This window comes from Protomyctophum parallelum (genome assembly GCF_964188405.1).
Source record: "Protomyctophum parallelum genome assembly, chromosome: 8".
NCBI classification, from domain to species: Eukaryota; Metazoa; Chordata; class Actinopteri; order Myctophiformes; family Myctophidae; genus Protomyctophum; species Protomyctophum parallelum.
In genome coordinates this window covers 36,129,096-36,154,650 of record NC_139703.1, presented here as the reverse complement: position 1 = coordinate 36,154,650, position 25,555 = coordinate 36,129,096, and the positions used below count along the sequence as shown (strand labels likewise).

Here is a 25,555-nt window from a genome sequence, read left to right as displayed (position 1 = left end):
CACATTTTAGTCACCAGGAATGTCTTAGTGTTAGTTTAGTTTTAGTCGACTCTCTGCACCCCTCCCCACCGCTTTGTCCATTAGCTTGAAAGGAAGTGACGCACCCATGTGCCTCCAGCATGGTAGATAGAGATTGCAGGCAGACTGGCAGATGCTGCGAGTGAGTGACCCACTGTTTAAATTCTGTCTGCAGAGGATATGCGATGCAGTTGTGGACTCTGCTGACCTCAGAGAGTCCTGCAGCAGGCAGGCAGTGTTTGTGGTCGCAGCAAAAAGCAGCACTGGCAGCATTTTTTTGTTTAGAACGAACAAGGCTTCAATCACCGCGTGAAGCTTGCCCCCGGCCAAGCCTGCCTGCCCTGCAGTGCCTGCCAAGGAATACTTCTCCTCTAAGTAGACAGTATGCATTCAGTGGCTTCTGAATGGGAACAAAAGGCAGAGTTCTGTGGTCCGAGCCGAGGCGGATCTCTAGTGACGCACGTTGTTGTTTACCCCACGTTATGCTACTGTAGCTAGTGGACGCTGCTGGTGATACCAACATGCTTGCTGTCCTCGTATCTGTCCCCATGGTGAAGTCAATGGGAAAAGTGTCAACTGGCTTAAAGTATATAGACCGGAGAACCAGTGGTGGAAAGTACTTTTACTTAAGTACTGTACAATTCTTTGGTATTTGTAGTACTTTACTTGAGTATTTCCAGTTTTCAGTACTTCTACACCACTACATCTCAGAGGCAAAATGTGTACTTGTGTACTCCACTACAATTATTTGAAAACTTTAGTTACTATAACTATAGCGACATACATTAACCACTTCAACCCTATACATTTCGGCCATTTGAAAATAGCCGATCTACAAGCTCACAATGCATCGCAACGCGACGCATTGTGAGCTTGTAGATCGGCTATTTTCAATAGATTTTGTACACATTTTTTACTTGTGAAATGGGACATTCTGCAATATGAATACTTTTACTTTTAGTACTTTAAGTACATTTTGATGCCGATACTTTTGTACTTTTACTCAAGTACATTTTACTTGTAACGAAGTACTTCTAAATTGCAGTATTGAGTGCTTTTTCCACCATGCACTGCTGAGAACGCATCTTTGTCAACTCATAGCTTTAAACCACTTGAACCTTTTTTTTTTTTTTTACTTTAGCTTTTTTATCGTGAAAATGTGTGCAAATCTTTCAATATATATTCTTTCACAGTGAACGTTTTTTAACTCATAGCTTTGCTTCTGGGAGGTACCTGGAACATCATATTTTCAGATGGGGGGTCGGAGGCCAAATACAGATAATTCTGGGGATCCTTGACATGAAAAAGTTTGAGAACCACTGACATAGAAAGGCTGCACATACACAGGCACGCACGCACGCATGCACGCACGCATGCACGCACGCATGCACGCACGCAGTGCCACTCTTCCACTGTGTTAGATACAGCCAGCCATGTGTCTCAGAGCTGCTCAACACAGTCATGCAGGTGCCCATAACGATGTGGATGATGACCTCATCTTATTATCGAATGAATCCACTCTTAACTTCAAACTCTTTTGGGAGTCGTCCTGGACGCGAGTGTGCCTACGGTGTCGTTCCCCGTGGGAACAGACAGGTCCCAAGCTGACAAATGCTGCCTGTCTCTATTAGTGGTCATTATCACACAATGCCTTTGTGTGGTAGCAGTGTTGTTTTTGGCAGCACATTTCGATTTGAGTTTTAGTCATTAGTCTCTTGAATAGTTTTAATTTAGTTTTAGTCACCTGCAATGTGTTAGTCTAGTTTTAGTCGACTAAATATCATACGATTTTAGTCGACTAAATCTACAGTTGATAGTATATTTTCAGCATCTAATTGTAAAATGACTTGTACTGGATCTCTTGTCCACTAGTCCCTTCCTAACATTTTAGTCTAGATTTTTATTTGTTGATGAAATTGTCAGTATATTTAGTTTTAGTCATCATAGCTTAGTTTTCATTTAGTTTGTCAGTGGAAAAAAGGTAGTCGACGAACATTTTTCGTCATAGTTTTAGTCGACGAAATCAACACTGTGGGTCCCGTCGGTCCCAAGCTGACAAATGCTGCCTGTCTCTATCAGTGGTCATTATTATGCAATGCCTTTGTGTGATAGATAGATAGTACCTCTAGGGAAGTAGTGCTATATGACCTGTCAGCAGAGAATCGAAGCTCTGTTCCAATTCAGGACAGTAAAGTAAAGGCCGTTTTACTCATGCCCATAATACTATTTTTTTCTGTTCACTGGCAATTGTATGTATTTGATTATCAACCTCCTAAACCCATCAGTAAATGTGCATTCAGAGATTTAACAGATTTTTGACCAGGCATTTAAAATACAGAACCTATTCCTTAAAAGAAAAAATAACACAATCATTCATTCACTATTATTAATTTATGGATTCTGAGGTTCCTGTAAGGTTTTGCTAAATGAGTGATTTCCCTGGAGCCAGCCAGATAAATGAATGAGGCTGTTATTAACGTCAAGAAAAGCCACACAGTATAGGGTCTGCTATGCGGCAAAGAGACCCCACCCCTCATGGGGGCTATTGAATCGGCGTTAACCACCCTATCCAGCTACAACGATTCGTTTCTGCCTTAAAGACACCCTTTTTGCAAAAAATATATATGATAAATGACATTTAGAAGATTTAGAACACTTTCCTGGCGGTCTTTATGTGTGTAATATGTGGTTTTAGATGTTTTAGATTTTGTTATGGACATTGGGCTCGCTTCCTTCCTGGACTACAATTCCCATAATGCTTTGGTGCACTGCTCCTCCTTATGGATAGGGGGAGGGCTGTCTTACTGAGACAACATGTAGTCCAGGAAGTAAGTGAGCCCAGTGTCCATGACATCAGAGACACTGGGCTCACTGCTAAAATCTAAAATATCTAAAACCAAATATTACACACAAAGAAAGTGTTCTAAATTAACATTTTTATTTTTTATTTTTAAAGGGTGAAGTGTCCCTTTAAGACTTCCCCATGAGAAACCGAACCTCTTTAAACAAAAAGGTGGTCTGGAATTCCATTCTTGGACTTTAGACAAAAGGGAGGGGGAGACAAAAGGTCGTCAGCGGGGTGGGAGCTGGGTGGAAGCTGGGCGGGAGCCCGCATTGTCAAGGGCAGTGTGTAATCAGAGATTATACCGTCCCGCAAAGTACCATTACCCTGTCTCTGGGCACCCTAGAGGCCATTCCATGCTCTATGATATACTGTTGTCATACGAACGCAGAGGCCTGAACAATAGCAGATGTTTGGGTCCGATACTGATCCTGTTTGTTTTTTGTAAACCCATTTAGACCTGAGGACGATTCTACAAATATCTTCTAAATCCTGACAGTTTTCTGGAAAAAAAAAAAATATATGTCAGTGGTTCTCAAAGTATTTAATGTCAAGGACCCCCAGAATTATATATAATTGGTTGCCGACCCCCATCTGAAAATATATTGTTCCAGAGACCTCCCGGAAGCAAAAATAATGAGTAAAAAACGTTCACTCTGAAAGAATATATATTCAAAGGTTTGCCCACATTTTCACGATAAAAAGAAAATAGCAGACCTACAAGCCCGTAGCGTGGCAAGAAACTAGCAACCCAGTCTTCTGCGCTCTGGGAGAACAGAGCAGCTGATTTCTTTCTTTGTTTTGATTAGGTGTTCCTATACTGTCGTTTTAAGCACAGCTAGAAAGCTGTTTCAACCAATCAGATGGCTTCCTCGACACAACCTCTTGTATAATATTTATTCAAGCAGGCTTTGTACAGATGATAGAGGACACGATGGTGTTGAATGGTGGAAGTGATGAATGATGAGTGATGAACCGAGTGCCGCGCTACGAGCTTGTAGGTCTAATGCAAATCTTTCAATATATATTCTTTCAGAGAGAACGTTTCCTGAACGTTTACACAGTATTTTGCATTGAATACATTTGTTTAGAAATCCATGTCGTTACACACCGCATCTCCACTAGCTAAAGAGTGCTGGGTTGCGCCCGGAAAATAGTTGATCTATACAAGCTCACAACGCGTCACAGCGTGAGTGCTGCGTGACTCGTTGTGAGCTTGTAGATCTGCTATTTTTTGTCCAAAATTGCACTCTTAGCAGGATTTCAGCCCCTGCCCCTCTAACACTATCTGCTGCTAGCAGTGCTGATGCCGTTGGTTGTGTCTGTGTGTGTTGCAGATGGGAGGAGGAATTGTCCAGACGAGAGCAGTTGGAATCCAAGGTGGAGACCATGCAGGAGGTAGGCTAAAACCTAATCCACATCAATCACGCTTCCCACATTTAGTTAAGTACAATCTTGAGGTGTTTGTACTTTACTTGAGTATTTTCCATTTCCAATACTTCTACTCCATCTCAGAGGCAAATATTGTACTGTTACTCTACAATTATATTGAAACTTTAGTGAACTGCTTACTTTGGATATTTGGATTGTTGTTACAAATCGCGATGCGACACATTGTGAGCTTAGCTATTTTCAAAAGATTATTATACATTTGAAAACTTTAAATGGGACATCCTGCACAATGAGTACTTTTACTTTGGGTACTTTTTAAGTACATTTTACTTTTACTCAAGTATATTTTTGAATTCCAGACTTTTACTTAATAATAATGAATTGCATTTTTATAGCGTTTTTCCAAGTGCTCAAAGCACTTTACAATGGTTCATTAATTCATACATTGGGAGGTGAAGCGTCCTCATTTCCCACGTTCACACACCAATGGTGGCAAAGCTCACACCGACCGACTCATTGGAGGCAATGTAGGGTTCAGTGTCTTGCCCAAGGACACTTCGACATGTGGACAGGAGGAGCCGGTATTCGAACCGCCGACCCAGGGATCATTGGACGACCTGCTCTACCTCCTGAGCCACAGTCACCCCAAGTAATGTAGAACTACCGCATTACATTGCAGTACTGATACTTTTACTTATAAGCAAAACATATGAGTACTTTTTTGTCCACCACCACTTCCATTCTCCCAAGCAGTTCACCTCCACCTCCAAGCACAGCCATTCACAGCTCAACAGCCCAGTCTAACGTGATGCCTTGCAGAAAATTACAGACCAGACATCGAGGTCAGCTGCTGCCCCATTTATACTTAGACGCTCACAGGTGGCACGCACTGAAAATAGCCAATCGAGTCGACAAGCTAACAACCTGTTGCATACACGTGGCGTGCACATATGGCTATTTCGGTGCTAGCAGGAATAGCCAGAGCAGCCACCGTAAGCCAGAGCCAGACCGCGGCACAACTGTCTCCAGACTCTGGGAAAAAGTGTAGCAAATGTAGTTTTCAAAATATATATTATTTGTATTGACTGCATGTGGTGTTAATTACCGCAACTAAAAAGTCTCTGTTTCATGAGACTGCAGTCCAAAACACTACGGTATTATTAACGCTACACATCAACACTACTATGGTATTATGGGCTGTCATCTCCATGACAGGCTTGTTGAGGCAGACAGATTGAACTCTCAATGATCCCAATCAACAGAGTGCTGACCTTACTTTCACTTTCATCTGACCAGTGTACTAGTGGCTAGAACCAACACTTTCATCTGACCAGTGTACTAGTGGCTAGAACCAGCACTTTTATCTGACCAGTGTACTAGTGGCTAGAACCAACACTTTCATCTGACCAGTGTACTAGTGGCTAGAACCAACACTTTCATCTGATCAGTGTACTAGTGGCTAGAACCAGCACTTTCCTCTGATCAGTGTACTAGTGGCTAGAACCAACACTTTCATCTGACCAGTGTACTAGTGGCTAGAACCAACACTTTCATCTGATCAGTGTACTAGTGGCTAGAACCAGCACTTTCCTCTGATCAGTGTACTAGTGGCTAGAACCAACACTTTCATCTGACCAGTGTACTTAGTGGCTAGAACCAACACTTTCAGTTCTTTGCAGCAGATTTTGCAACAGTACAAGCCTATATATTTCATGTCAATGAGTGAAAATGGCATGTTCAAAGTTCGTCAGTAAAATAACACATATCACAATATTACAATATCCACAATTCCAGATGATATCTAGTCTCATAACACGACATCGATATAAGATCCATATACAGTATACTGCCCCGGTCCTACTACTCTACGATTTACTGTATAAACTATAAACACACTGTTTTATTTTCCATGTCAGCTGAGTATGAGTGGTCCGTCCGAGCAGACTGTCAAAGCCAGAGAGATTTGTGTTAGAGCAGAAAAGCACATTACAGGGAGGGAGCCTGTGTTGGATGGTACCAGATATGAAAAAGGTGATCTGTCTCTACCACAGTATGTTATGTGTCTGTGGACAGCAGACACTGGACGTAGATTTATAGGCCCGTCTAGGGTTAGCGTGACATCTTAAAACAGGCCATGCTCTCTCACACACACACACACACACACACACACACACACACACACACACACACACACACACACACACACACACACACACACACACACACACACACACACACACACACACACACACACACACACACACACACACACACACACACACACACACACACACCTCCCCCTCTGCTTTTCTCTGCTCTTGAACTAATCGATCGGTCGGCAGCATCTGTGTTATCTTGCTCTTTGGGTCAGCAAAACGGCGGAGAGAAGGGCGGAGATCCGTCCCAGAAGGGGTTTAACCCGTTCTGAACGGGAAAAATGACCTCTCAGTCATGCTAGTGTCATATATATATATATATGTTATACTCTAGCCGTTGAAAAACCCATGGCCAAATACTGTACTAGTATCTAATTCCGGGTGAAATAGTTTGAGAACCACTGACATAAAACTGGAGGTCTTTCTTTAGAAGACATTTAGTAGAATGGACCTCAGGTCTAAACGGGTTAACCTTTTAGAGCACACTGGCAGATGTTATGCTGAGTATGGGAGAACCAGAGAGATACCGGAGCTAATCATTTCAATGCAACACAGACATCTCTCATAAAGAGGTATTGTGAAACAACGTTTTGATTATATATACCTTGTATTGTTGTTACTTCTCTATTACCACCTTTCTGACTTATTGTTCCATTCATAGCTGCGTGTTACATTAGTATCAGCTGTCGGTGATACACTAGGTAAATTAAACTATGGACTAAATAAATGATGAATAAAATGTATTTCAGCCTAACCACTTCCCCATTTTGGGCATGGCATTATAGGTGAAGGGTTATTGCATAATAGCCAATGTAGCAGAAGAAGATAATATAATAATAATAATGAATTGCATTTTTATAGCACTTTTCCAAGTGCTCAAAGCACTTTACAATGGTTCATTCATTCATACATTGGGAGGTGAAGCGGTGAACAGTCGACGCCAGTGTCCTCACTTCCCACATTCACACACCAATGGTGGCGAGCTCACACCGACCAACTCATTGGAGGCAGTGTAGGGTTCAGTGTCTTGCCCAAGGACACTTCGACATGTAGACAGCAGAAGCCAGGATTTGAACCGCCGACCCACGGATCGACCTGCTCTATCTCCTGAGCCACAGCCGCTTATGAACCCAAATACTTGTAGTCACCAACATGTTTCAAAGGAGTGTTTACCGCCATTGTCAATTAAAGCCTATTATTTAATCTAACCATTAAATCAACGCCATTGCCATAGATCAACGGCAATTGCGATTTTATAGCGCTTTCGATCGATCAAGCCATAATGCTACTTACGTTAGCATCGGGTAGCGTGTATCTCCTATTCCTTGTCCCAGATGGCATTTTTGGTCAAAACAAGGTTTATTTTGACGGCACAGAGACGACAATGTGGAGCCCTCCAGTGCACCGGCATAGATCCGTTTGGTAAACAAGAGTTGTCCAGGACGCGTTTGACTTCCTAGTTTGTGTTCGGTACCGGAAGTCTGGGAAATGTGGCTTTTCAAAATAAGAACATCAACTGGGAAAAATGCTGTCACTAAATGCTAGCGCTGTACAGTAAGTGTTAAGTGTTTTTTATAATCCCGTCCGTACAGAGTGCCCAGGAGTCGTCGGAGATCCAGGACGAGCTCAACGACAAGGTGGACAGACTGAAGGCAGAGCTGGTGGTCTTCAAGAGCCTGATGAGTGACGTACGTATATTCACCTCTCCTCCTCTAGGGGGCGGCACTTCTCAACCTTTGGATTTTAACCCATTTTGGGCGGGAACCCTTTTTGGTGTTTTAAGGATTATGTTATGCTTGTAAGTCTGCTATTTTTTTTAAATCGTGAAAATGTGGCGCAAATTTGGAATTTATATTCTTTCTGAGCGAACGTTTTCAACTCAAATCTTTGCTTCTGGGGGTCGGTCCCTGGAGCAACATATTTTCAGATGGTAGTCGGCCTATTACATATCTTTTTGGGGGTCCTTGACATGACAATGTTTGAGAACGTCTGCAGCTTTGTTTTTTAAATGAATGCCTTTGAGAGGTTGCTCACGCACCACGCGGTGCATGCATAGTCGACATGACATTGAACGAGCGCTCCAGCTAGTGTCCTCGCTTAAGACGCTGCCCTCTAAGATAGCACTCTGGGGTTAATTACGTCTAATCCCGTCTCACACAGAAGAAGTCAACAATCCTTCAACTCAAAAACCTTTTGTGCTTCTGGCAGTACCATCAGCAGCAGCAGTGCCAATTATGTTGTTTTTTTTACTACACCGGTGGCTTCTGCTGCTTATAATTATAACTCTGTACTGAGAGAGAGCAGTTGTCAATCATAACAAATCACATCTAGGCAGACGGAGACAGCCATGCAGGCCGCTGCCTTCCTCATTAAAGATCCAGGAGAAGAATGTTATTATCGTCCTTGTGCCGGGCAGAAAACTTGTCCAAAACTCTTACTTTTCAGGAAATAGGGGTGGTGCCGGGTTCCAATGGATCCTATGCAGTTAGAATTTAGTCACAAGCTCTTCTGAGGACTGCAGGCCGATTCTAAAAACAAACTGTCTTCTAAATCCTAACAGTTTTCTGAAAATCCTTCTATATCACTGTATCACAAATATGACATTAGGAGATACGAGGTTTGGGGCAGAAGCCAGGAAGGCTGTGCATTCATGGAATAGCTGGGCTGGTTCAGAGTTCATCATAAACAAGCAGCGGATCAACAGCACTTCCTGTCCAGTCGGTGTACAGCCCAGCATTGTTCCCTGGGAGTGGAGTTGTGCTCTGTGGTGTGATATACAGCTGTAAAACACTGCAGCTGGTGTCAGGATGAATATATATATATATATATATATAGCGTGCTAGGTGGACATACTATTGTTGTTTTAACACATTTAGGACGGGAATGCATCTGTGTCGCTTAACCACTTTTACTGCTATTTTTAAACTATTTTTAAACTAGCTGTTGAAAAATCGCAGATCTACAAGCTCATAGCGCGGCAGGTCTGCTATTTTTTTGAAAAGTCGTGAAAATGTGGCACAAATCTTTGAATGTATTGTTCTTTCACAGTGAACGTTTTTAACTCAAATGTTTCCATGCATTCTGAAGTTTATTACACACACAGAGTCATATATACAGTAGGACAGTAGATCTATGACGTCCTAGTAGATTATGGAAACTATGATAAGAACAGAATGAGCAGGAACACACTTGCAACTCATATTGTACGTACAGTCAGTCCCTCTGATACAGTAGTAGACAATCATCATGTCATGGTTATCAATATGCTTATGCAGCTACTGTATGCGTCATCTGAGTCAGGCAGCTGAGGCCGGAAATCATAACAGTTTGAGAACCACTGACATAGAAACATTTTGTAGAATCTGGCCTCAGTCCGAAATGAGTTATAAAAACCAGTGGTTCTCAAACATTCTCATGTCGATGACCTCCAAATTGATGCATAAATATCATATGTAATATAAAAAAGATCATTATACAAATAAGTTGCCATTTATCAACTTTTATTTTGAGGGGCTAGCCCCTCATATGCCCAGCTTTGCGTGTTTGTGTGTACCCCATAGCGATGATTGATTGGCTGAGATAAAAGTGAGGATGAAAAAAGTGAGGACGCCAAAAGTGATTGGCCGGAATGAGATGATGTATGTGTGATGATAAGAGCGCCCCTCACTTCACACAAGTGTGATTCACCCCCCTTTTAAATAGCAGATCGACAAGCTCACAGTGTGTTTAAACTGTTCCTCATTCCCAATTTGAGAACCATTGGTTTAAATTGCTTACAAACTGTAAATGTTTGAGTTTTGATATTATTCCCTGTAGCATACATGATGATGTCAGACTCAAAAGACTGTGACTAAAACTAAAATCAAAATTAGCTGTAAAAAGAAAAATCAATACTGACTGTCACTAAAGGCCATCCTTCCTTCCTTCCTTCCGTTTTTGCAGGAAATGACCGACTTGGACACCAAGATCCACGAGAAGGCCATGCGGGTGGACATGGACATCTGCAGGCGGATAGACATCACGGCCAAGCTGTGCGACGTGGCTCAGCAACGCAACTCAGAGGACATGTCCAAGATGTTCAACCTGAGCCCCGCACGCTCACTTCCAGAGAGGGTGCGTCTCGTCTGTCTTGTCCGCTAAGAACAGTAGCCTGCAGGCCTATAGAGCACCGAAGTCTGACGTCACTTTCAGTAGAGGGCGTCTGTCCCCAGGTTCATGTATTTGTTTAGTTGCATTGAAATCCCCATTGAGGCGATTTGAGATCGCCTCATATAACAACTGTGTTTGAAAATGAACATGTCACCCCGGCCGCTTCACTCATATGGATATGAAGAATCAACTGACTGAGAGAAAACGCTAATGTTACTGCTACTGAATTAGTTAGATTTTTGCTAGAAGCAGACTGTATCATATATGAGTGACTGACTGTTGCAAACGATACAGAGACACCTCCCTGACAATAACGCCGAGACAGCTTGTTTATTTTTGGACCACAACGCTTATAGTAGACGATATTAAGATCACCCCATGTTATTCTCCATAGAGAAATTACTTCCGCGAACCAGGGGAATGGTCGGGATGAGCGAGTTACGTCAGGACTTCGGTGCTCTATAGTCAGCATGCTTTCTGGTCTAGAGGGGGGGGGGGGGGGGGGGGGGGGGGTGGCAACCGCTGGAGAATATTGGTTCAACCGACACCCAGAGTTGAGGTTGAGCAAAGGGTCTGCCACTTGAATTAAGGTGACTTGATTGATTGACCTAGAAAGGGCCTGTCATCTCAAACCCACAATGCAATACTTTGTTTCCAATAGTGTTTGCGCACAAACGTCAGTAGCGTCATTACTCATTAGGCCCGACGTCGAAATAAAAAGAAATCTTCTAAATCATGAAAGATTTCTGAAAAACCTCATGTTTCTATATCAGTGGTTCTCAATATTTCATGTAAGGACCCAGGAAATTACCGTATATGTAATATTCCTCCGACCCCCCATCTGGAATAAAAAAAGCTCCCAATCCATATCCACCCTCTATGTATTATGACTGTTTGTCAGAGCTGTGAATGGGACTACTATGGTAATATATGCTTTTTTTTGAGGAGAAGTCAGCAACTCTGCAAATGAAATTACCAGTTGCCGATGGGGAATCGATACGTCAATGTTCCGGGCTTACACTATTATGCACCGATTGAATATAGGCGAACACTTGATGTGTGTGAAAACAATACATATTGACTGTAATGAAGAATGACACATGCCTGCCTGCAGGCGGGCGCACACACACCCAGAGAGAGCGGCGAATGCTGATGCTGTGACTTTCTTCGCCGCACCCAAGGTTATGATGACATGGCACCGATAGTACGGGCCTAGCCTCGGAACCCAGACGTTTTTATTTCCAGGGAGTGGTCCGAGTCCACTTCAATTCGGCATAGAGTAGCGCAAACGTCACTCACTCTGCTGATTTCTGATCATCTGCACCTTTGCTAAATTGACGCGCACACACACACACACACACACACACTCCTCTCTCTCTCTCTGTCGCTCTAATTAATTACTCATGTCACGCAGCTGCATCTAGATTCTCCCGGCGGATCCTGCCGGGAGCTGCCTATGCCATAGAAAGCATAGGTGGAACCCCAGGCTAGTACGGGCCTAACACCTAACGATCACCAATGAGCAATGAACGCAAAATTCATAAGACAAAGTGCACATTGCGTAGATTCATATATGCATTAAGTAAAATCTGTGTATATTTACTTCTGCTGTCGGGAATAAACCAATTAAGTTTTTCAGGAATGAAGAAAAGCTTATATTTGAAAAAACAAAGCAATACTGCCTCATCAAAGTTGGTGTTGTGACTTTATATATTGTAATTTACTTCCCATTGGTTCAATATTTCACAGACGTAAAGGGTGTTCAATAGCACTGATTTATGCAAAAAGGGAAGAAAGTTAGGTGGTTTCCTCCCGACAGCAACGATATGATGTTGTGTGTGTGTGTGTGTGTGTGTGTGTGTGTGTGTCACAGGGAGCCATGGGCGTGCTGCAGGAGGAAAGAGCGCAAGGCGATGTCTGACGAGGACAGCTCTGAGAAGGACGCCGACCCCAGCACGTCAGAGGAAGAGCTTCCTGGACCGCTCAACATCACAGACGAGATGAAACGCATGCTCAACACGCTGTACGTGAACCCCCAGCATGCGCACACACACACACACACACACACACACACACACACACACACACACACACACACACACACACACACACACACACACACACCACACACACACACACACACACACACACACACACAACACACACACACACACACACACACACACACACACACACACACACACACACACACACACACACACACACACCTGCTGAATGATGCCCTGCTGTGACATCATACAGTAGGTTCCTGCAGTGCATCAGCGTTGTTTTACTCTGCTGCCATCTAGTGTTGATATGGAGTCGTGCTTCTAGAATGGGAACATTCAGCCCGAAACCCTCATATTATGAATATGACAGACCACGCAACCATCATATTAGTTATGCATAATTCACAAAGCCATGATGAAATAGTAACAGGACAGGGTCTAATAATAACGACATGTGCTCCCATATGGCCTGGTATAATCTATTACATCAGTCATCTATGATGATGTAACTATGTATCTGCCATGAGATATGATGACTCCAGGTTTAGGATCCAGCTCCCTTTCACTTACACCGTACATGGGCCACATGCGGCCCCCACCTTCACTTAATGCGGCCCTCAGGTTAATATCACAATACTGATTGCGAACGCACTGAGCACTAACTATGAGACCCTGCAGATCATGTCTGTCTGTGTGTGTGTGGTTGTGTGTGTGTGTGTGTGTGTGTGTGTGTGTGTGTGTGTGTGTGTGTGTGTGTGTGCTGTGTGTGTGTGTGTGTGTCTGTCCCGCTGTGACACCACCCGCCCGCCACCAGAGGGCGCAGCTGTAGCACACACAAACACACACACACACACACACACACACACACACACACAGGGCGCAGCTGTAACACACACACAAACAACCACACACACACGAGCTGCGTTCGCTTCCCACGTTTGCGCGCTCTGGAGTGAGAGTGGAAATATAGTAGCCCTCTCCATTGTCAAAGTTGCCCACCCTGACTTACACTATGGTTTTTCAACCCTTTCATATCAAGGCCCATTATTTATCTATATGCCATTTGATCCATTATCGTTAATTGACACACTCCATGCCGTTGGCAAACGTTGATCAAAATAACAGTTCTTCTACATTCTCTAATTGTGTAGACTACTTGCAAATTAAGTAATGCAGATGTTTAACAATGATGTAACTCTTGAGTGTAAAATGATCAAAGATCCAAGTGTTCAAAGATCCAAGGTTCCCTTTGGTTACCAACCCTCCATCATTTAGCTGGGCACCACCTGGAACCCCGTCAAGGACCACTGGTCCCTGGACCACTGGTTGAAATCCACTGACTAAAACTAAGACTAAATATATTGACAATTTCGTCCAAAAAATAAAAACTACACTAAAATGTTAGGAAGGGACTAGTGGACAAGAGATCCAGTATACAAGTCATTTTACACTTGGGTGCATGCTGAAAATAGCAGATCTGTGTAAAAATCAGTCATTACGACGGCATCAAGGTCCACCAAAATAAAATTTAGTCAACTAAATCAACTGTAGATTTAGTCTACTAAAATCGTATGATACATGATGTATTTAGTCTGCTAAAACTAGACTAACACTAAGACATTCCAGGTGACTAAAATGTGACTACATCTAATGAAAACTATTCATGAGACCATGACTATAAAACTAAAATCAAAATGTGCTGTCAAAATCAACACTGCATGCATGCTCCCCCCCCCCCCCCCCCCCCACCAGCTACTATGTTCCATCTTTACGTCTTCTCTGTATATATATATTTTTTCATATAGCAGTTTTATCCCACAATTTTGTAACCCATTTTTCACCCTTGTGTCAATTATTTAATGTGATCCTGGGCTCTACACACCCTCCGCCAACCTGGGGAGAGCAATGGACTTGAACTCATGCTTCCTTCATGCATCCAAGTCGCTCCTTTACACCTGACAGGGGGGAGTTTCCCTGGTTGGACGTATAGCGCGTGGAAGGAACACGGTATTCCAACCAGTTCCTTTCCCCTCCATCAGGCTTCCCGGCTGGCCAGGGGGAGGCAGTTTAGAGACCAGGATTACTGCATGTTTTTGTGAGGGTACCTACCCTCTTCTCTGTATATGTGGGTAGATCTCTTCTCTGTTCTCTGTGGATGTGCCAGCCTCTCTTCCTGAATGTGTTGCCTATGTTTGTCCCTCCCTCCCTCCCTCCCTCCCTCCCTCCCTCCCTCCACTCCTTACCCATCCCCATGTCCCATCCACCTCTCTCTTGTCCCTATATATTTTCCCTCCCTGTCCTTGTTTTCTGTTACATACAGACATTGTTCAGATAACTCCTCTGTTGCCAGGCGGGAGACGTTCGAGATCGACGACGACGACTGTGACAGCCTGACGTGGGAGGAGAACGAGGACACGCTGCTGCTGTGGGAGGACTTCGCCAACTATAATGTGCCCGGTGCCATGGCGGCCGCCATGGCGTGCCCTACTGACAACAACCCGGACGGAAACGCAGAGCCCGCCAGTGTAAGGCCTCAATCACAACCCCTTTTGGTGTTTCAAGCATTATGTTACACTTTAGCTATTGAAAAATAGCAGATCTACAAGCTCATAGCGCGGCACCGAGTGCCGCGCTACGAGCTTGTAGGTCTGCTATTTTTGAAAAATCGTGAAAATATGGTGGATATCTTTGAATATATTTTTTCAGAGTGAATGTTTTTTTTATCTCAAATCTTTGCTTCTGGGGGGTCCCTGGGACAACATATTTTCAGATATTGTCGGCGGCCAAATTATACAGATAATTCTGGGGCTCCTTGACATGAAATATATAGTTTGAGAACCACTGACATAGAAACATAGGGTTTTTCAGAAAACTGTCAGGATTTGTAGAATCATCCTCAGGTCTAAATGGGTTAGTGGGATAGTTCAGATTTGTTTTAACTTAAGCTGTATGAAATACTTACCGTTAATATAGTGGTTGCAACGGGAGTTCTGCTCTGGTTTTGGTGAAATATTAAGTAGTTCAGGTCATTTTGTGGGGGGCACAGGGGGCCACACAGTAAAAGTAAATTTATTCACAACACTAACGTAATTTGTATTGTTGACCTATTTATATTAATGGCAAGTATTTCATATAGCTTAAGTTAAAAAAATCATGGGGGGGGGCGGGGGGGGGGGGGAGGAGGAGGGCAGAACGCAGCCATGGAGCAGAGCTGTTCTGTGAATCACAGCCACTGAAAATGGAACCATTGAAAATTTATTGCGAGCTGCTCTGCCTTTCCAAACATAACAGATCTACAAGCTCATAGCGCGAGCGGCACAGAGTGCCGTGCTACGAGCTTGTAGATCTGCTTTTTTTTTTTTTTTATCGTGTAAATGTGTCGCAAATCTTTGAATATATATTCTTTCACAGAGAACGTTTTTAACTCAAATCTTTGCTTATTCCGGGGTTCCAGACGGTGCCAACATAATAAACAAAATAATATGTGAAAGCCGCTGCTGCCCCAGATCACAATATAACACCTGGAACAACATATTTTCAGATGGGGGTCCAGGGGGCAAATACAGAAGGGTTGAGAACCACGGACAAAGAAACATAGGTTTTTCAGAAAATCGTCATGATTTAGAGAAGACATTTAGTAGAATCAGTGTCATGGGTGAAATCCCAGTGGTTCTTCTAGTTATTTCCTGCTGGGGACCCCCTGGAACATGCCCCACACCAGCACCCCCCCCCCCCCCCCTGCTTTATCCTACATGTTACAAATTCCAAATGTACCAATAATATGTTTAATTTGTGTTCTCAGGACGGAAGCCTCGGCAGCCTCATAGATGAGACAGAAACACTTTTCAAGACCAGAGAGGAAGAATATCAGGAAAGCATCGGCCAGATTGAGGTAACGGTTCACACGACTACCTCTCCGTTTACCTTGTTATGTCCATTGTGCAGAGGAGAGGTGCACCTATGTTTTGTTTGGGGGGAGGGGGTAGTTCTCAGAGGAAACAAGCAGGGGAAAACAAACAAACCAGCATGAGATTGCACATGAACTCTGCAGCCGTAGATACAAATGAATGAATGACTCACCAAATGCCCGCAGAGGTTCCATGTTTAACGTAATTCCACTGACAGATGCATGGTTTCATATCGTAAACATAGTATGAACGGTTCTTTCTTGTTTACTTGGTTAGACTAGAGCTCCAAACGGCTTAGTCATGGCAGCTTGGTTACAGCCGAAAAGGGCTTCCTCTTCCTCTTCAAAATAAGAGCCAACATGATACTAGTTATATCCTACTATAAATGCGCCACATCTCTGCGTGTCTACATGCATGCGTGTGTGTAAGGTTGTAATGCACGTGGTATCGAGTCGGTCAGACCCACGGTTCTCCAGAATTACCAACAAAAGGCTCTGCTCAGGCTCTGCACCTGTGCAATTCCCAGCCTCTGCCTCAGCCAATTGATTGCCATGGCAACCCCACACCTGCAATTTGATTACTTAACCACTACACTTTTCACAGTCAGTTTGCACTCTTTGGGCACAGGCAGGCAGACAGACAGATACAGAGATCTCCATATACAGTATGGGCACAAAAGGGACACAGACGGATAGTTAAAACGGGTGCTATGGCTCAGGTCAGGGGTAGTAGAGTGGCCGGGTGGTAACTGCAAGGTTGCCAGTTCGAACCCGGGCTCCCCCAGAGTTAGTGTCGAAGTGTCCTTGAGCAAGACACTGAACCCCTAATTGCTCCTGATGTGCTGGTTGGTGCCTTGCATGGTTTCCGCTGCCATCGGTGTATGAATGTGTGTGTGAATGGGTGAATGTAATGCACAATCTATGTAAAGTGCCTTGGATAAAGGCGCTATATAAATGCACCATTTACCATTTACCACATCCCCACCCTGTCCCCTACAGATGGAGCTGGCCACCGCCAAGAGCGACATGAACAGACACCTGCACGAGTACATGGAGATGTGCAGCATGAAGCGCGGCCTGGACGTGCAGATGGAGACGTGTCGGAGGATGATCAAAGGCGGCAGGAACTCTCCCTCCGTCAGCTCGGTGGCCAGCAGCGACTCAGGGAACACCGACGAGATCCAGGACGAGATCCTGGACAACAAGGACGAGCTGGTCGAGGCGGAAGGCTTGGTTAGTTGATGGAGGCTTAGTGTCCACTAGCCAGGCTCTGGTGGGAGGAGGGGAGGGGGGCGGGGCGGCGTGGGGATCCAACAACAATGGACCTTTTTTGACCCACAGGAGTCCTGTTGGATAAGCCCCTATACTCCCCCCCCCCCCCCCCCACCACACACAAAACTGATGCAGGCCCAGAACTGGTGCTTCTATCTAATCTACTGTCTGTGTTGCGTTGTAGGAAAAGGAGGGGAATGGGGACAACCTTTTGTTTCATAAAAGGTAAAAAAAAAAAAAGGTGGTTGCTTTTTCCAAACTGTGCTCGCTTCCCTCACCGCTGCCTTGTTGTAGGTTCTTTAAAGAGCTCCACAGGATACATTTGACAACCATATTCTCAAACCTTTTCAAATGGCTGAAAAAGTCATTACGTTGCGTTGCCCCCATTTAATTCCATTATCTTTCAGTAGTTCAGGATAAATTATATTTTTTGGTGAACAGGGATCGTATACATATAAGTCACAACAATCTAAACAACCTTTTTTTCCCCTCTTCATTTTGGATCACAAAAACGAAATAATCAGGGCTTTCAAATCAGTGAACAGGAATACTTCTTACTTGAATTACATACGGTGAGTTATTTGCAATGCAAATGAAACAGGAATATATCTAATGTTTATTCTCAAAGAGGCAATGCGAGAGCTGTGTAGTTATACAGAGGGAACTCTCCGGGGTCACCAGATCTGACAGGAAAGGAGGAGCACAGACCTTTGCTGCATCGATGCACTAATCAAATTCTATGCAATTAAAAGCCTAATTTATACTTTGTCGTATGACTGCGTACGTTGCTCACAGAAAATACGTAGTTTTTTCAACTAGTTGAAAATTATTTTTATTTTAGGCGAGTGATGCCTTATTTTTTGGGCTGGTCGGTCAGTCAGTCATTTCCATTAGGCCGGCCATCTGTCTGTCTTTGGCCTTATTTCCTTCCTCATTTCTCTGTAACCCCGTAATTAGCCTTTTAAGCCACGCAGGTGTTTTGTATGTATATGTTTCAACAGCTCAGTTATGTGTGCTGAGATTGTAAAAATATGGAATATGGAACGTTCGTTCTTTTTTGTTGTTGTTTGTGGACAGTAAGCACTGGAACAGTGTCCCCTGATTTGGAAAGATCTCAGGAGGGTATTCTGGAATCGTTGAAAGGACTGTCGTCAACACCATTGGCCTAATAAATTCACTGTATACATTTATTTACACTGCCTTATGAATACTGATGGCTATTTTACCAAATTGCTGAAACGGGCATTGCCATGTTCTCTCACGACTACCCTGTGAATGTTCATTCTCTCTCAGAGAGAGCAATACAACCACATTCACTTTCAAACAGCTCAATCAACAATTAAGACTCCAACCAAACAACCATTTTATAAGCTCAAAACCAAAGGACATTTTTTTTCCATTTGATTTTGAACAGATTGCTACACTCACATAGCCTCCATGCATCAACATCTTAATCAGAGGGTTTGTTACAAAGTTGAAGCCACTGCCAAGAAAGAAAAGCAAAGTGTGCTTCCTCTGGGTGCTGCCCTTTGGTTTAGGGCTGTGGGGTGCTGCTCGGCTATAAATATAACTTCAATCAAAAACCACCAAAGTGGGGGAAAGAGCGGCACACCCCAAAATAAAAGATTGGCAAGACTGGGCTCAGATGCAATTTCTCATTTATTGAGAAAGCCAGCGCTAGTGTCAGGTGATCCTTTCGAGAACTACCATTTCCATTGTCAAGCCGTCAGGTCTTTCTTGGGGAGTCTTGATCTCTTCATCCATCTTATCTGCAGTCAGGTTGCAGAGAGCCGCTCCGCCAGAGAATTCCACGCATTTGCTTATTAGCAAGCTCTTAACCCAAATATAGTTCTGACGTCAGAATTAGTTTTCTGAAATACCTAATGTTTCTGCATCAGTAGTGCTCTTTCATGTCAAGGACCCCAAAAATTATATGTAATTGGCCGCCAACCCCCATTTGAAAATATGTTGTTCCAGGGAGGGACCCCTCAGAAGCAAAGATTTAAGTTAAAAGCGTTCGCTCTGAAATAATTATATTATAAGATTTGCGCCACATTTTCACAATTTTTAAAAAAATGCTAAAAACTCCAAAAAGGGTTCCACGGACAATTGCAGATAATTCCGCGGGTCCTTGACATGAAAAAGTTTGAGAACCACTGACATAGAAACCTAAGTGTTTTCAGAAAACAAAAAAAGGACAAATTTTCCCCTTTCTGAGTTTCCATCTGGTCAAATCATCCTTATTGCTGACTGGCCTTTGCTGTGCTGGCTATCCCCCTCCTGTGTGTCAGGGAGCGCTGTTCCAGATAGGCTATACTTTGGTCCTGCTTTGTCTGTACATAGAGGGCTTTAGGCATGTGACCGTATATGGCATATATACCCCAGAGGCCTTTTTCTGTTCATATTGCTTCGTATGCAATGCGATTGGTTTTGTCTCCCATTTTTGCCGTTTTTTAATAGTGCTTTCCATTGGATCGGTGTGTAAACTGATCAACGCATGGGGATCTTTTCCATCATGTATTCATTTGTATTCATGATCTTAGCTGGATCAAACACACGTCAAATGCTACTTCTACGTTGAAGTCAATAATTGACGACACAGAATGTCAAAAATACACGCCGTTTGTCATTTCAGCATGCTTAATAAGACTGGAGTGTTTTTCAATAACTTGTTATATTTTGAACACAGCCAATAATTGTTACAATGCAGACAAGTGCGCTACTCTTTTTTTTTTTAAATCAGAACGACGATTGTGAAGTCTACATCAACAATCTGCTGTATTTAATGGTGTCAAAAAAGTTTTATTTTTCACTGTCTTTTTTATTATTATTATTATTCTATCTAATCCAAATAGTAGGAACATGACCTTGTATTATTCAGCGTATACTTAAGCGATATTCATAGTCTGATTTATCAGTGGTGAGGTGACCATGGCAACTACAACATGATGTCACAGAGCAACGCGGCAAACCACTGCTCTCCCCAGCCCTTTTCTCTGTTTTTACTCACCACCACTCCACTTTATTACAGCTCCGGAGCGGTGGTCACCTCACCACCGCTTCACTTTATTACAGCTCCGGAGCGGTGGTCACCTCACCACCGCTTCACTTTATTACAGCTCCGGAGCGGTGGTCACCTCACCACCGCTTCACTTTATTACAGCTCCGGAGCGGTGGTCACCTCACCACCGCTTCACTTTATTACAGCTCCGGAGCGGTGGTCACCTCACCACCGAAAATCCAGACCATGAATAGGCCTTTATTTTGCAGGAGCCCCGCTAACCAACCCCCCCCTTCCTCCCCCACACCGCCCCCAAACAAGCCTACTAATGTATATCAGACGACAGCGAGAGAGCCTTATACCCAGCGACGTTTGTGTCAGCGTAAAAAAAAACAGCCCGACAAGTAGCAGAAAGCCATGCTTTTTATTGGTACTGTACTGTAAACGAGTGTGGTGGAAAAAGTACTCGACGTTTTGTGCTCGAGTAAACGTATCAATACTGCAATATAGAAATGCTCTTTTACAAGTAAAAAGTCCAAAATCAACATTTGAGTAAAAGTGCAAAAGTATTGGTATCAAAATGTACTTAAAAAGTTCCAAACGTAGAATGTATACTCCGTATGTATGCAGAATGTCTCATTTCAAGTTTTGGAATCTTTTGAAAATAGCCGATCTACAACTACAAGCTCACAATGTGTCGAGTCGCATCGTGACGCATTGTGAGCTTGTAGATTTTCAAACGGCCAAAAATGTATATAGGGTTGAAGTGGGTAATGTATGTTTTGAAATAATAAAGTACCGGTAAGTAGTATCTATAAAGTTTTCAAATAAATGTAGTGGAGGTAAAACTACAATATTTGGATCAGAGCTGAAGTGGAAGTATTGGTTTGGATATTGGAAATACTCAAGTATACAAATACCTCAACTGTACTTTAAGTAAATGTACTTGGTTACTTTCCACCACTGCGAGTGCTAGGGCTGCAATACTCTGGATTCCATACCAGTCTCTCTCTCTGGTCCGTACTACGAACACATTGTGATGTTCTCTTGTCAGAGTGTAGAGTAGGAGAGTAGCGACGCGCTTTGATCTCGCCGCAAAGCGGGTGCCTATGGGCTATATAGTTCCAAACATTTCTCCTATATGGCTGGAACTATCCCATTGAGATAGAATGAGGACTTCCACATTCCATTGTTACAATGGGAGTCAACGCTAGTTTCGCCACTCTTACTCTGGTCAGATTATACCCTCCCAGGGACGTGCAGAGGGCGTTAGAGGGGCAGGGGCTGAAATCCCATAAGAGGAATGTTTTGGACAAATAGCTAAAATAGCAGATCTCACGACGCGTTGTGAACTTGTAGATCAGCTATTTTCGAGGCACAACCACCCAGCAGCACTCTTTAGCTAGTGGAGATGCGGTGTGTATACGACATGGATTTTCTAAACAAATTTGTTCAACGTAAAATGCTGTGTTCAGGTTCAGGAGACTTTGGGAGAAAAAGCCATTCTCCTGAATGCTGCCTTCCGGCATGGCATGGAAAGGAGAGGCATTTTGCATTTATTTCACTGTGTAGTAAATGCTGCATTCATTCGTGGTATGGAGAGGGCAGTTGTTTTTACAGACAGGTAAAAGGGCACGGGCTGAAGTTTCCTCTGATGCCTACTGTATGTGATTGTGTGCACGGCACTGCACCTTCCCTTGTCATATATTTCATTGTCATTGTTCGAGGACAAACAAAATCGATTAGCAAACCAGCTCAGTGCATTCTTGCGATTCTTCCTGGTCTTGTCCAAGGTTAATTAAATAAGGTTAGGAAGTGAACACCGTACGGTGGACTCCATGTTGCTCCCTGGAAGGGAAGAAACATGCGCAATGGGCTATATGCAGCCAACACTTCCGCGTTCAGCTTCCTTGGTCTCAACTGCGCATGTTTCTTTCTTTCCAGGGAACAACTGTCCACCGTACAGTCTTCGCTTCCTAACCTCTTTTAATTAACCGTGGTCTTGTCACAGGTCTCTGGCCAGGGGGGAATTGGGATCTTTAATTTCTCCACAGTTGGCTAAAAGAAGATTTTTAAAGATATTTACTGTCAATATAAATAAGGGTGCTATTTTGGTTTTGGTTCACACAGATTTATTCTTGAATTGATTACTTGAATAAATAGTATATAAACAATATGTCGCTTACATGCTTTACATTTTAAATTTACTTTTTACCAGTACCAGTGGTGGAAAAAGTACTCAATTGTTTTACTTAAGTAAAAGTACCAATAATGCAATTTAGAACTACTTCGTTACAAGTAAAAGTACGGATTTGAAAATGTACTTGAGTAAAAGTACAAAAGTATCGGCATCAAAATGTACTTAAAGTACTAAAATTACTCATATTGCAGAATGTCCCATTTCACTTCAGTGGTTAAAGTACAAACACCTCAAAACCGTACAGTACTTAAAGGAGCATTCAGTGATTTGGGTGATTTGTAAACTACAGTTGGGGGGGGGGGGGGGACACGCACACACACCAAGGCCCGCCCCCGCTCGATCATGATTGGCAGAAGGCCCCCTCTCTATCCTGATTGGATGAAGGCTGGGCCACCTAGCCAAAAACGAAACCTACGTTTTTTTTACCCCCAGACAGGGAGGAACTCCTTATATGGTCAGCACACTCTATAGTAAGGAGGATTATCGCAACAAAACAAAAAAATAAGTGATATTTGAATTAAGTGAAATCACTAATATACCTTTAAGTAAATATACTTAGTTACTTTCCACCACTGGTTTATCGTAGCACTATATGGCAGCCAAGCGGAAGCAAGAAAATTCCTTTAGCTCCAATAACCCCAAATCTCAGCTACTATCTCACTGACACTCGGTCACTCTAGCATGGCGGTGTTACAGTGAAATTGGTGACCTGATGAAATATGGGACACTCTTGTAGACAATCACATAACAGTTCAACGTAGTGGTATATACTGCACTGGTTCCCAAACTTTTTCATGTCAAGGACCCCCAAATTGACACTAATTAGCCCACGGACCCCCATTAGAAAATACATGCCAGGGACCCCCCATATGAGAAGATTTGCACGGCTCTAAGCAGTGATTCTCAACCCTTTTAATTTCAAGGACCCCCCAGTTTGACATGCATTAGTCTATACGGCCTCCCGTTTAATGGCATTTCTATCTCTGGGACCCCCAATTTATATTGTAAAATCAATGCTAATTTAACTCTGAGTGTACAAATGGAACCATCTTGAGTTACAGACCCACAAGGGTTCATTTGGTTCCAAACTATCATTTAGCTGGGGACCCCCTGGAACTCCCTCAAGGACCCCTGGGGGTCCCCGGACCCCACTTTGGGAGCCACTGTTATATAGGCCACGTTTTAAAGACCTCCATGTTATGTGAAATCCACAACACGGTCACATGTTTCAGCAGGTCACCAAATTCACCGTAACACCACCATGCTGGAGTGACGACTGTCAGTGAGTGAGTGGCCGAGGTTTGGGGTATTGGAATTTGTCTTTAGACACCCCGACGACACACTGACGTTAAAACTCGCACCGCTCAGGCCAGAATTTAATCAATACAAATATGACCCCAAAGATATGAATACACAAACAAGCTAATTATTGTGTTAACATAATATGCTATAGTGATGTCCTATGTTACAGACTTTGATTCAGTAATATGTATCGTTTAGCATAACCAAAACAAATGAGGGCAAAAACACCAGGGGGAAAAATATACATCTCAGTTTTGTTCTCCTTGAGTGTAATTAAAAAACTCCTCCCTGAATGGGGTTAAAAAAAATACAGACCAGTCTGAAGTGAGCAGTGCAACAGCGCCCCCTGTTGGTACTCTAAACATAGGGACATTGCTGTTCTTTGGAGTGGTTGCCCGGTTTGCACTTTGCACCACTCAAAAAAAACATGGTCCTTACTTAGCACATCTTTAAAAAGTTGAAATTGAAACTGTTGGAAGCGTTTCCACCACTAATCTTTTAAAGGCGGCTGCTTTGTGTGTGTGCTATGCAGTCGCTTCCCATAATGGGGTCTGAATGTAAAACTAAACAAACAAGTGGAGGTGCTTGGAAAAAAAACACTTTGTCAACATACTTTATTTAGAAGCCACTCAAGTGTTGTTTTAATAATGGGGCTCATACATAATTGTGTATTATGTTGGTATGACTCATGTAAATTGTATCCTGGTGGATGTGAATGTTTCATACTAAATAAAGGTTTTATATGAACGGTTTTTATCAATGTAGTGCTGGGGGAATATATGGTTGTATTAAAAGTGTCATTAAACAATTCTTTTTTTTTACTTGTTAATAACCGTCTGTTGACAAGTGAGCTTTTTACTACTGTCAGGTAAAAATCTGATGTGCAAGAGTGAGGAGAGACTTTCAGGAATCATGCAAGAGAACTGACAAGACATTGGAATTAAAAAGGCATTTCTTTCAACAGGGGCACCACAGTCGACCGTCACCATTTATTCCAACTTTAAATTGACTTATTTCTTTACTTTTGTTTTACGGCGTGGAGCCAAAAGGGACCAGCTGTCTAGAGAACTTTGTTGATCTGCACCTCTGTCCCCACACACACACACACACACAGACACACAGACAGACGTAGACCAATATAGAGTTCACCACACTGCTCGGCTGATGCACAGCTCACATCTTGCCTCACCGTAGCAATGCGTAGCATGTTTGGTGCTTCCTTCACAAACTGCAAAACCTAGAAGAAACAAACTACCGATTGCACAGGGATGCCATGCCATTATCAGACCGTCTTGCTTTTACCTGAC

General features: G+C 43.2%; 1 protein-coding gene across 1 annotated transcript in view; it reads left to right on the top strand.

The window, feature by feature from the left end:
- iffo2b (intermediate filament family orphan 2b) overlaps positions 1 to 21,264 on the top strand; it is a 45,366-nt gene extending 24,102 nt beyond the window's left edge. The window contains exons 2-8 of the mRNA XM_083771717.1: positions 4,198 to 4,258; positions 8,001 to 8,096; positions 10,351 to 10,521; positions 12,435 to 12,580; positions 14,917 to 15,091; positions 16,369 to 16,458; positions 17,473 to 21,264. Coding sequence (XP_083627843.1) covers positions 4,198 to 4,258; positions 8,001 to 8,096; positions 10,351 to 10,521; positions 12,435 to 12,580; positions 14,917 to 15,091; positions 16,369 to 16,458; positions 17,473 to 17,715 — 982 coding nt within the window. The 3' untranslated portion in view covers positions 17,716 to 21,264. The remainder of the gene's footprint in view (positions 1 to 4,197; positions 4,259 to 8,000; positions 8,097 to 10,350; positions 10,522 to 12,434; positions 12,581 to 14,916; positions 15,092 to 16,368; positions 16,459 to 17,472) is intronic.
- Positions 21,265 to 25,555: the final 4,291 nt, after the last annotated feature.